Genomic DNA, 13,668 nt, shown 5'->3' with positions numbered 1-13,668 from the left:
TTGTGCAAAATAGTAGTATTTCATGAACATGCAACGTTTCCGAACCAAGGACCAGATCAAAGGAAAGAAATAAGCTTTGAACACCTTTTGTTTTCTACAGACTAGGTGCTTTGCTACGTGCAAGGCACGTTTATCATGCCCGTTGTGAAGATTGGTTTTGATTGTTTCTGAAATTTTAGACGTGTATGAGTATAGCAATTTTAGATGTGTATGAGCATGACAAAAGTTGTACGCATAAATTTGATCATGGGTTTGATCATAACTAACTGTTTGCAATAGTTTTGTTCTAAATAAGTAGCTACGATTTATGACTAACTGCACGACTTTGGCTAGCATCAAAGTAGAGTTTGTGCAAGTTAGACAAAGCATAAGTCTTTGGATTGCAAACATGAGTCTAAATTCCAAATCAAGAAAAGGAATGGGAAACCTGAAATAATCCCTTGTATAATGTATCTAGGTGCATAAATATCAAGAAATAGAGAATCAAGAAGAAACCAAGACAACTTTCTGTCTATTTCCTCCAAACATAGTGTTCATAAGTATCAATCTGGCTTAGATTACTAAAAGTACAATTGCCTATATTAAGCTTACAACAATGCTATGTACACTCCTAACAAAGCCCTTGACTAACCTCCAGAGAGATACACACAACCAACATCAATGGAAATCCTAAAACATTACATTTCCACATCATGAGTTAACAACCGGGAAAAAATATCTACAACACAGGGACAAAGCATACTCCCCTTCAGGTGCACAATGTAGAAATTCAATAGTTGTTATAATCATACAACAAAGATCGGCGTGAAAGGGTAGCACCACAACCACATCTTTTAATCTTGTTATTGAACTTGCTGTTGTTTGCTTACGATTGTCAATAACCTAGATTAATGGATGCGTCCAACATGGAGCAACCAGACTATAGATGCGTCCATGTTACTTTACTTGATTCCAATAAACACAGGAATATCTTGCCCACATACCATCACCAATATGCAGAGTTAGCAACTTTGACCATTCCAAACTACATTAGCAAGCTCAAACCTCAAATCTTTAGAAGTCATCCAAATATGGCGTAATCTAACCCCAACAGAAGCGCTACATATTGCCTAAGGTTAAACAATGCAAACTGTAGAAAAGATGAGCACATTCCAGCCACATCTCAATCACATCCAAGTATGAAAATGAAACTAAAAAAATTGATCCCTAGTTTGTATATGAGGGCTCAACTACAGATTTAATTTTTATTGCAAAAAAAAAAAACTAAGCAAATAATGCATATGAACACCAACTTCTCACACAGGGCTAGTGGGAATAAAGCCCAGCTGGCCCATGGGATCCAAGTTAACACCAATCAGTCCTAGTCTGAGGTTTATCTATACAAATGCAAAAGGGCTAGCATCAAAGTAGAGTTTGTGCAAGTTAGACAGAGAAAAAGTCTTTGGATTGCAAGTTCTTCGTGTCAAAGGAAAAAAATATTTTGGGTTAAGAAACTGCAGTTTATGCTTATCGACTTCTAACCCAACAGAAATACATGTACTATTTTCATCTTCTCCATGCTGAGTACTCAATTGTTCCTGAGCAGCTGCTATGCATGAATTTATCAACTTGCAAGTAATGGAGAGTTCACCAGGTTTTTTGCTAGCATTGTTGAGTACCTAGTCGAGATTGAAAATGACTGAAAATATCGATGACTATAGAAGAATGCAACTAACTTCAATCTTCAAAAGCCAGAGAGGATTATGATATCATTCTTGTACACCTTCCGCTTATTATTAGCCTCATTTTCCATTTTGGGATATTCCAAATCCAAAATATTAGTCTCTTTTAAAAGACACATGTTTCTAGATTTCCAAAAGTAGGTTGCTAGCAAGAAGAGATTCATGAAATAAATGAGCAAGACATGCATTAGATACATTTCTATAAAATATATTAGTAGAAGGGTTAGAGTCTGATGGATCAAGATGAGAATTGATGTTTAAAGGTAAAGGATAAGACACCCATGTATCTACAAAACTGATGATACATCAGACTCTAACCCTTGCAAAACCATACAATTACAGATCATTGTCCAACAAAATTTTCTTCTTTTTAGAAGAACATCACTAATAAACTATGAGTAATCTTCCCCATAAAACTGATCATTACTATAAGCAATTTAAGTTCGTCAATTAATGGAACTTACAGTGCCAATCACATGTGTACAGTTGACGACACTATAGGTTGACAACACTATAGGTACCTGCAAGGTGGGAAATAGTTTTCATTCAGTCTATTCAAGCACTATAATCTCCGTAAATGCATAGATTTTCTCATTCTAGAATGGAGTTTCAATTCCACAATTCAATATTCCCATTAATCCTATTGATCACTGCACAATGAACATATCTTTCAAAGAAACAGAAAGAATAGACATGATAAAGATTAACCCAACTAATGAGTAAAACTTTTTTTAAAAAGGCCCATTGGAAGTAGTTATATCAATGTGTGTCCCCAGAAAATGAGCCATTGTTGGCTTCATACTTTCTTGAGAAACTGGTACATCAACAGAGATACATTCCGAAATTGACAATGCAGTTCAAAAACCCCATCTTTGCAAGGAAAACCCTGTCACCAATCACATTATAAGAATTCAAATTCAACCAAAACACATACACCAAGTAAAAATTTCGTACAACCAGTCAAAAGCAAGCATCTTCTACTCCAAATTCTAAGAAGGAATTAGGGAATACATGCTTACAATCAGTCACACCAAACAACGGATGGATCTCATGATGACAACTCATGAGTTCCTAATCAGCCTTGCAAAAGGAATGATACCGACGAGAATGTATTGAACTAATAAGGGATAATCAACACCATCAACCATTCCTACTAAGTAACCCAACAAAATGCGATTATGCATGTCCAAATGGGGCTAATAACTTTTTAATCTGCTTAGTGATTCATAATAACCAGGATTCCAAAAAAACACTTAATAAAGATCATGGCTAATATTTAATAAATTTTCTTTCGAAACCTGGAAAAGTGAACAGAAAACATACCCAAAATCCTTCCAAAAAACTTCGGAGCTCCACTTCAACTTCAGCTTTCAAAATCACTCGATAAACTACAAAAATCCAATAGGCTTGACCCACTTTAGACTGGAAAGCGGAGAAATAAGAAAGTGTATCCAAAAACTAAACTTCCATTTGGTCGGTAAGAAATTAAAGCAAAATAGTTCTGATTTCTACATATCTAATGTTGTTTTTCTAGCAGCTGGAGTGAAATCAAATCATATGGATCCTACCACAACAATAGAGTCTAAATCCTAGAGTGCGTTCTAAGTATCTTTGTTAATATCTATGCCATGATGTCCTCTTTTACCAACTAAGACTTACGAATTTCGATTTAAAACATGTTAGCTTTAATCAAATATAAAAGCTTCTTCCCTACATAGATTCAAGACTTGTCAATCCTGCAAATTATCTTGTTAACAAACTGCATAATATGTGCTAATTTGAATATCTACTCACTCTTCAATCACAAATACCAAATTATTAGTCAAAATACCAATCCAAGAATTGAGCTCTATTCCACATATTAGAGTAAATATAAGTCCAGTAAATCTAAACACATCACTACATATTGGAGTTTAAAGTCCATCCATTGGAGGAGTTAGGGTTTTGGAAAAATATGTTTGCTATACATTGGAGATTTGAAAAAAAAAAAAAGCTACGAAAATCGTATGGATTAATTAGAAGCATATCTTCAAGCAAACAAAAGAGAAGCACTTTCAAATAAAGATGATTGTTGATACAATTAGAGAGCCGACCAAGGAGAAGCACTTACAAATTCAACGAAATAAGTTTTACCAATCTACGAGTCTTAAATAAATTTAAGGAAATAAAGTTACACAAAGTAATCTTTATCCCACTACTCTTTCAGAGCATAAAGATGAAAGCTGGCGCTCAAGAAATCCAATCTAAAAAACTGCGAAAAAAACTGAACGGCCCACAAAGAGCAAAAGAAGGGAGAAGCAAAACTAAAAATTCCAAAATAGCACAGGCCAAGGGAACTGATCAAAGCCGAAACCACTATCCAATATGTTGAAACTAAGAAATTATTTCGAAAAAGAAATTGGTCAAGAAACTTGATCGAGTTTTTTCCCACGGATTCGTAGAAAATCTGAAATTTAACAAACAAAACATTCCCTCTGTACAACCGAAATCATGTCCAAAAACTTAACAAAAATGTAGACGGAAAAGTGTAGATCGGGAACGGAATCAGCTCTGTGATAAACTCTGCAAAAAAAGTTACGAAGAGAGAGAGAGAGGAGAAGAAGAAGAAGAAGGGAGATGATTTGAGACCAGTGAGAGACATGCAAAACTTGTTAAACTGATATAGTGCGAGTGACTCACCGGCGCGATAGCTGTGTTGGTTTTCGGAAATTTGGACTGCGCTGGTGCTCAAGAGTCACCTGCCCTGAGTGGAGAGAGAGAGAGAGAGAGAGAGAGAGAGAGAGAGAGATGAGGGTTTGTCTGTCGTGGTGAGAGAGGGAGAGAGAACGGCGAAGGAAGAGTTGAGAAAGCCTGAGGGTTTCTCTTCAGCGCCACGTAGCCCACTATGTTCTAAACGTAAAATGACCATCCCGGACGACCGAGCAAGCACAACACTCCAGCAATAGGGGCTAAAATTGTCCAAATTGAGCCTAAATTGACAAGCGGAAATCCCCCCAAACGTGATCTTCTTAAAGAGAGGTAGGAAAAATATGGGCAAATTACCAAAATCACTTCTGAGGTTTCTGCCAATTATAGATTGCTCTATTATGTTTGAAAAATTACAAATTATATCCTATCATATAACAAATTACTTCCTGTCGGCTGTCGTGATGTAGCTGCTAGAAAATTCGACTGGATCAATTTGACATCGTCAAATCCTAATTATAATGGATCACACTGTCCTTTTGTAGTCTATGAAAAGTTGCATACGTGAAAATAGTCTCACAAGCTACAAAAGGACAATTCCACCCATTGTAATTAGGATTTCATGATGTCAAACAAATTTTGTCGAGTTTCCTAGCGAATACTTCATAGCAAGGGAGTAATTAATCATGCAACATGGTGTATTTTGTAATTTTCCAAATGTGACGGGGCAATTTGTAATATTTACACACACCGTGGGTGCTTTTGGTAATTTATCCAAAACTAGTTCTAGTTTGCACGTTTTGCTGCCTAAAAAATACTGTATTGTTCCACTTGAAAACCAAAAAAGTAATAGTTAATGAAATTTCTATTTTACGCTTCTACTCTAAAATCAATAGTATTAATAAAAATTAAATTTAATAAATGGCTTGGATCGTATGTGGGATCCGTAGTGGGCTCCACATTGCGATCTATATACAAAAAATTTGTGTAAATAGTCACCTCTAGTTAGACAAACAATACATGTAATGATCGAAGGATAAAATGGTAAAATATGGTGATGTAATGATTATGTTTCCTTAGTTAGAATCTCCAAAATGGAAAAGAAAGGAGGACGGAGCGAGTTATATACTTGCTACCATCAAATAAACGGATTTTTTATTTTACAAACTTTCTGTCACCTTTCCATCCACTTGATCGATACTTCCACAAGTCCATGCATTATTCGAACATAACCCGTTACCTAAAATTAAAAAAAGAAAAAAAAGAAAAAAAGAGAGGCTCAAACCAATATCTAGTCTTTGGAGTGCCTTCTGATGTATATATCAGCCAAATTTATTGTAGCTAGCCCCCACCATCTTCTCTGTGTTGTTGGGATTTGCTTAAAATGGTAGTAGCATTTATCTTTTCTTTACTCCTGCATAATAACTATGGACTATTGAAAATGGCAACCAACCAACCAGTAATTAGGTTTTAAATATTTTTATGCTATAAAGGCATTACATCTGATTTGATTTGGTATTAATTTAATTGTGAGTTAATTGTCATGTGACTAGATAACGAAATATACTTTTCACCCACAAATCCAGAAGAAACTTAAATAAATGTGAATTATATATCTTCATCATTCATTTGTTTCCCAAATTTTGCAAATTAAATCCTTCAAATGGGTTTTTGAACAAAGAAGCAAAAGCTAGAAGCTTCTTTGTTTTTTTTTTCTTTTTCTGTACGTAATATTAAGTGTTACTTGCATCCAACCTTAAAATTTTTTGCAAGATTTTTCACTATTGTGTAATGGTATATATATGAACAGAATTTTCTTTCAAAAACTTCATGATCAAAATTGCAATCTTGTAATTTCGAAATAAAATACTTCCTCTGTCTCATTTTCTATGTCTCATCTGGGAAACCAACAATTTTAAGAGAACATAATTATAACATTGTATTTTTTTTACTAACTTTTCAATTTTGCCCCTTGATAAAATGTTTCTTGAGATGCTAGCTAACTTATTTTTAACGTAAGAAAACATGAGGGGCAAAATGAAAATTTCACATAACATTTTGTTAATTTTCTTAGGGGAAATTACAGTAAGCCCCCTCTAACTATACATCGGTAACGAGTTGCCCCCTTCATCGTTTAACTCGAACACTTAACCCCCTTCATCTTTTATCGCGTGACACTTAACCACAATCCGTTAGTGAGCTGTTAGTCAAGAATACATACAACGGTACACACATTCTCTCTCTCTCTGCCCCTCCCAACGGTACTCTCTCTCTCTCTCTCTCTCTCTCTCTCTCTCTTTTTCTATGAAATCTCTCTCTCTCTCTGCTCCTCCCAGCGATACTCTCTCCCTCTCTCTTTTTCTCTGAAATCTCTCTCTCTCTCTCTCTCTCTCTCTCTCTCTGTGTGATGGAATGTAGCACTGGGTCTCATTGTATTTGTGGTTGCAAACAAAATTTGGTTGTGGATTTTTCATCTGGGTTGACCTACCAAAATCTGAGAGCATCCAGTCCAACATAGAGAGCACCCAGAATTTACAGATCCGCAAGTTGGAGTTGCAGAGAAAGGTTAATGAATTGGAAAGTAGAGTGGAAGTGTTGGATGCAATGAAAAAACAAATGCATAAAGAAGTTCAACAAATGCAGAAAAAAATTGGGCAAATGCAGAAGGAAGTCCTATGTTTGAAGAAGAAATCGTGGTGGAAGAAAATAGGTTTTCTTTTGATTGTTCTCTTTTTTTTTATCCCACATGTACAAGAAAATTGTGATTGAAAAGTACCCTGCTTTGGCTTAGGTACAATATGAATGAGTATTGGTTGATTAATGTATTGCATTCCAATAAAGATTACAACCCAGAAACAAAGTACTGGAAATGGTAGTTATTACCCAAAAAGACAAGCGACTTTTTTTAATTGGCCCGTGCATCGAACAGGTACAATGCTAGAACAGGTTAGTTTTGCCCGTGTATAGAATGGGTTGAACGCTAGTATGGAATTTGCTGGTAGGAACTACAGTGGGAACTAGCCGTTGGAGGTCATTTTACACTGACCGATTGACAGAGTGGTCGACCGGGTGGACGACCTGGTGTTCGATCTAGTAGACGACCGGTTTATCATCAGGGCATCATCTTATTCAGGGCTGAAAGAGGGTAAATTGGTAATTTCAGCAATTCCGTTAATGGCATCTTCCATTTTGCGCGAGATAAAAGATGAAAGGGGTTAAGTGTCCGAGCTAAACGATGAATGAGGCAACTTGTTACCGAGGTATAGTTGGAGGGGGCTTAATGTAATTTCCCCTCATCTTATTTATGGCTGAAAGAGGGTAAATTGGTAATTTCAGCAATTCCGTTAACGGCATCTTCCATTTTGCGCGAGATAAAAGATGAAGGGGGTTAAGTGTCCGAGTTAAACGACAAAGGGGGCAACTCGTTACCGAGTATAGTTGGAGGGGGCTTAATATAATTTCCCCTTTTCTTATTATTATCTACCATATCCTTAAAATCATTTTATTAGTTTTTTTTATCATAAATAATTTTTTTAGTTGAGCAGCGAATATTTTCAGCAAGAGGATTGTTTAGACAAATCTCTACAGCTTAGGCAAACAGTAGCTTACCACCCCCACCTAATTACTACATGCAACCAAACAAATGGAATCCCAAAGAAGAGAGAGAGAGAGAGAGAGAGAGAGAACCACAATGCCACGTGTGAAGTCCAACTCAATCAGAACACCCCACGTGTTTTACATCTTTCCCCGGCAAGTAAGGAAGGCAGGCAGGCGTGTAGTTAAGAAGATTAGGAGGTGTAGGTCACCTCTCTCTCACCTCCATTCCCAAACTAGAGAGAGAAAAAGAGCCCAATTCACACGCATCTCATACATAAATATAATAGATATAGATACAACCAACAATGTATGTATACGCATAAATTCAAACCAAATTTTCTATATATAGAAAACACCTGCCCATTTGTATTTAAAGAGGTTGGGTTGAGAGTTGGATTTTGGACTTCTCCTCTCTCTCTCTCTCTCTCTCTCAAAGCACTTTCAAGAAGTTGTACAACTTCTCACCCACTAAAGCAGCTGTGAACCATAACTTCTCCCCACCTCCCATACTACTACTACTACTACTATACTTCCCCTGGGACTGGATTAATTTCTTGTGTCCTCCCCCACCGCACTGTAGCAGCGTTCAGTACTAGCTTCCTGGCCTTATGAATCCACGTATCGCATGAGTGAGAACGTACGTACGCGCTCTCACACTCTCTCTCTCTCTCGAAAATTAGTTTCACACTTTCTCTGTCTCTCTAAAACTCCGTCGATTCAGCTGCTGCTACTACACGTGTAGAGAGGGAGAGAGATATTTCGAATGTCTCGTGTTGTGGCGGAAAATATTTCTCCGGCGAGAGACTGCGCGCCGTTCTTCCACCGCCGGCAGGGGATGGAACTCTCCGCCCCCGGCGCTGCGTGTGCGTCGCCGACGCTGGGCCAGCTCCTTAAGAAAGTCGGAGACGTACGGAAAGAAGTCACCGGCGACGAAACCCCGGTTCACCGAGTCCTCGAGATGGGGAGCGATGACGCCGGCGGAGAGCCCAGGTCTCTCCCGTTCGTTCTCTCCTTCACCAACCTCACTTACAGCGTCAAAGTAAGCCGCAAAATGACGCTGAGCCGCCGCCACGCCGCCGTACCGGCTGCCGGAGAAAATATTTTCTCCAAGACGAAGGTGCTGTTGAATGAAATCTCGGGTGAGGCGCGTGACAGCGAGATCCTCGCCGTTCTGGGCGCCAGTGGATCGGGAAAATCCACTTTGATTGACGCCTTGGCTAACCGAATCGCCAAGGGAAGCTTGAAAGGAAGGGTGACTCTCAACGGAGAAGCGTTGGAATCTCGATTAATGAAGGTGATATCAGCGTACGTAATGCAAGACGACTTGCTCTTCCCCATGTTAACCGTGGAGGAGACGCTCATGTTCGCCGCCGAGTTCCGTCTCCCTCGAACCCTATCCAAATCCAAGAAGAAGATGCGAGTCCAAGCCCTAATCGACCAACTCGGTCTCAGAAACGCCGCCAAAACCGTCATCGGCGATGAAGGCCACCGCGGCGTCTCCGGCGGCGAACGGCGGCGAGTTTCCATCGGGATCGACATAATCCACGACCCCATCATCCTCTTCCTCGACGAGCCGACGTCGGGTCTCGACTCAACCAGCGCTTACATGGTGGTCAAGGTGCTACAGCGAATCGCACACAGCGGTAGCATCGTCATCATGTCCGTACACCAGCCCAGCTACAGAATCCTCGGTTTGCTCGACCGATTGCTCTTCTTATCCCGTGGACAGACTGTTTACAGCGGTACTCCGTTGAGTCTCCCCATGTTTTTCTCCGATTTCGGCCATCCCATCCCGGAAAACGAGAATAGGACCGAGTTCGCGCTGGATCTAGTGCGCGAACTCGAAGGCTCTCCAGGAGGTACGAAAGCCTTAGTGGAATTCAACAAGTCATGGCAAAACATGAAGCGAAGCACTCGAAATGGTTTCAACGGGAGTGAAACACCAACTCAGGGTTTGTCGTTGAAAGAAGCGATAAGCGCGAGTATTTCGCGTGGAAAACTGGTCTCGGGTGCCACGACTGCTGGTTCCGACTCTTCCGCCACTTCAATGGTCCCCACCTTCGCAAATCCGTTTTGGATAGAGATCGCCGTGCTCTCCAACAGGGCCATAACGAACTCCCGCCGCATGCCGGAGCTCTTCGGGATCCGCCTGGGCGCCGTCGTGGTGACAGGGTTCATCCTCGCCACCATGTTCTGGCACCTCGACAACTCTCCCAAAGGCGTCCAGGAACGCCTCGGGTTCTTCGCATTCGCAATGTCCACAACCTTCTACACCTGCGCGGACGCCCTCCCCGTCTTCCTCCAGGAACGCTACATCTTCATGCGAGAAACCGCACACAATGCTTACCGCCGATCCTCCTACGTCCTCTCCCACTCCCTCACCGCCTTACCCGCATTAATCTTCCTCTCCTTAGCGTTTGCTTCCATCACGTTCTTTGCGGTGGGCCTGGACGGCGGCCTCTCGGGCTTCTTCTTCTACTTCCTCATAATCCTCGCCTCCTTCTGGGCCGGAAGCTCGTTCGTCACCTTCCTCTCCGGTGTAGTCCCCCATGTCATGCTCGGTTACACCATCGTTGTCGCTATCTTAGCCTATTTCCTCCTATTCAGTGGTTTTTTCATCAACAGAAACCGAATCCCCCCTTACTGGATCTGGTTCCATTACATATCGCTGGTTAAGTACCCTTACGAAGCAGTTTTGCAGAACGAATTCAGTGACCCCAACAAATGCTTTGTGAGAGGGGTTCAGATCTTCGATAACTCACCGCTCGGACTGGTCCCGGAGTCAATGAAGTTGAAGCTGTTGAGTAGCATGAGCAGTACCTTGGGTGTGAATATCTCGAGCTCGACGTGCGTGACCACAGGAGTGGATATTCTGCAGCAGCAGGGGATTACGGACTTGAGTAAGTGGAGCTGCTTGTGGATAACGGTGGCTTGGGGGTTCTTCTTTCGGATCCTGTTTTACTTGTCTTTGCTGATGGGAAGTAAAAACAAGAGGAGTTAAAAAAAAAAAAACTCCTTATATATATATATATATATATATATATATATATATATATATATATATATATATTCTTCAAATACTCCATCTAGTGCTAAAATTGTGGTGCATGGGTTACTCTCTGTTTCACTTTGGCGGGAAGATTATATGTTTTTTTTTTTTTTTTTTTGTGGCGGGGGTAATTTTATAAGAATGGCATTTTAATGTTGGTGAATTTTTTAAGTTATAATAATACTATATATTTGGAGGCTTAAAATTGTTACATATACCCCTTTACACTTCAATGATACGAATAAATTAGTTACTTAATTTCTAGTTTCAATTCTAGTTGAAGTAGTATATTGTGCTGGCCACCATGTACAATAGCTGGAATAAAAAATTGGTGACAATGAATAACATTCAACTACGTTCGTTGCTTAATTACTACTGTAGTAGTAGTAATAGTAGTTTTGAACAGTTTTTAATTTTTTTTAAAAACTGTTAGTTAGATCAACAATACGTTTGCTAATCATATTTACATCACCTGTGGGTCCTGCGTATTAATTGCACCTGATAATTGAGCCATTTAAATTCAAAAATTAATTGTCAGACCATCATGTTTCCCCTTACAATTTTTTGCAACAACTTGTGGGATTTTACAAAGTTGTTCACACTTGTTGACAAGTTATCGATTAGTGAAAATAATTTGACATTTTTTAAAAATTTTTTACTTACACACATATATGGTTAGTGGATTAACCAATTAAGAATTTTTCAACAACAACAAAATCTCCTTAACTTAATTATATTCCCAACCGAAAACACCTCATTATATATGTTGAGGTTATTGCTGGGATCGGAGTAGCATCATCATAATGTTTTCCACTGGGTAAGTACGTACGTAGTAAAAAAAAGAAGTTTACTGCATGTTATGGATTGTAAATGCAAGTTTAACAACTCGATCGATCAATGGCATTCTATTCACATCAATAACAAGCGCTCATGTAGACGATTTCATAGTTACACTCTATTGTTGTAAACTTTTTGTCTAAAAAAAATTTCGGTAATTTTTTTTTTATACTTTTCATAACTTTTTATTGAGCTTTTTGCCATAATTTTTTAGATTAATTATTCGTTTCGACGAGAGTAATCAGAAAAATATAGAAATGTAGGCCGATGTTGAAAAAAGATCATATAAGACGACACTTTAGACCAAAAAGACAATTGTTCCTCATGATCTTCGTACATTAGTCCGATCTTTTTCGGTATTTTTTAGATTAATTGTTCCTCATGATCTTCGTACATTAGTCCGATCTTTTTCGGTATTTTTTAGATTAATTGTTCCTCATGATCTTCGTACATTAATATAAATATAAATATGTGTATATATAGATACCTACATACATACAAATATATTGTATATATATATATATATAGGGATCCCTCATTTTGCTTACATGCGAACCTCGAATTTTTGGGTCATATCTTGATGATGTAAACCGTTTAATTTGCTTAAAACATGTTTTTAAGATTACTCGCGAAAAATTAGCTCGAAAGAATACCAGTAAGTACTTGATTCAAACAGTTTTTCATAAAACAGTTTCTGTCAAGTTTTATGAAAAACTGTTTGGATCAAACACTTTCCGGTCTTATTTTTAGTTGAATGCTTGTGGATACCCTTAAATATATATTTTAAACAATTTGAACGGTTTTGATCATCAAAATATGACCCAGAAATGAGATTCCATTAAGGGATCTCTTAACTTGCAAAGTTAAGGACCTCATGAGTTTGATATTGTTTTCGATCAAATTTTGATGATTCGAACTGTTCAATGTATTTAAAATGTAATTTTAAGGGTACCCATGTGAAATCGGAAAAAAATATGAGCGGAAAGAGTTTGATCCGAGTAGTTTTTTTTGTAAAAATGCTATAAATGCATTTTTATGAAAAGCTCTGGTTTCTCCCGAGGACCTTTGAAATCACGTTCTGATCACATTGAGCGGTTCGGATCATCAAAATATGATCGGAAAAAAGGAGGTCATTAAACTTAACTCAACAAGGAATCCTTTATTAGAAGGGAGTCGTATATTTGATATAGGTGTATTATGTATATATAGATATAGATACCACACGTACATGATGTTGCCTGTATCACATGCATGATGGGGAGGGAGGGGAGTGTCTGAAACGGTCCGCCAAACAACTACTCTAGTAAAAAGCGTTCGATGCTAACAAGTTCACGTCAAGTTAAAAAAACAGCAGGTGAGGTAGAGAAGGGTCACACGAAATCAACTACTTCCTCCGTCCCTAAATAAGTGTTCAGTGCGCAAAATTAAGCTTTACAAAACATGCATATTTTTTATTAACAAATTAATTTTTTTTTCACAATCTAATAGAACTCATTGCTATCTATGGATTTGTGAAAAAAAATTAATTTTTTAACGAAACAAAATGCATCTTTTTGAAGACATAATTTTGCGTGCCAGACATTTATTTAGGAACTGATGGAGTAATTAATTGGAGTACTAAACAAATGGTTTTTCTCGTTGTCCTTCAGTTTCTTGTGCTACATGAATGGTCCACTCTCTCTCTCTCTCTCTCTCTCTCTCTCTCTCTCTCTCTCTCTCCAACTCGTAACAAAACTTTTGTGCTCGGAAAATTATACAGTAATTTTTACATTATTTGTA

At 38.4% G+C, this 13,668-nt stretch overlaps 1 protein-coding gene across 1 annotated transcript; it reads left to right on the top strand.

Annotated features, from left to right (window-relative positions):
* The first annotated feature begins 8,369 nt into the window (after nucleotides 1-8,369).
* On the top strand, nucleotides 8,370-11,257 carry LOC131318759 (ABC transporter G family member 6-like). Its single transcript, XM_058348725.1, has one exon. It carries the CDS (start codon nucleotides 8,767-8,769, stop codon nucleotides 11,002-11,004), a length of 2,238 nt encoding a protein of 745 aa, XP_058204708.1. The 5' UTR covers nucleotides 8,370-8,766; the 3' UTR covers nucleotides 11,005-11,257.
* The last annotated feature ends 2,411 nt before the right edge of the window (nucleotides 11,258-13,668 follow it).

This window comes from Rhododendron vialii, chromosome 3a (genome assembly GCF_030253575.1).
Source record: "Rhododendron vialii isolate Sample 1 chromosome 3a, ASM3025357v1".
NCBI classification, from domain to species: Eukaryota; Viridiplantae; Streptophyta; class Magnoliopsida; order Ericales; family Ericaceae; genus Rhododendron; species Rhododendron vialii.
This window is presented reverse-complemented; position numbering and strand designations above follow the sequence as displayed.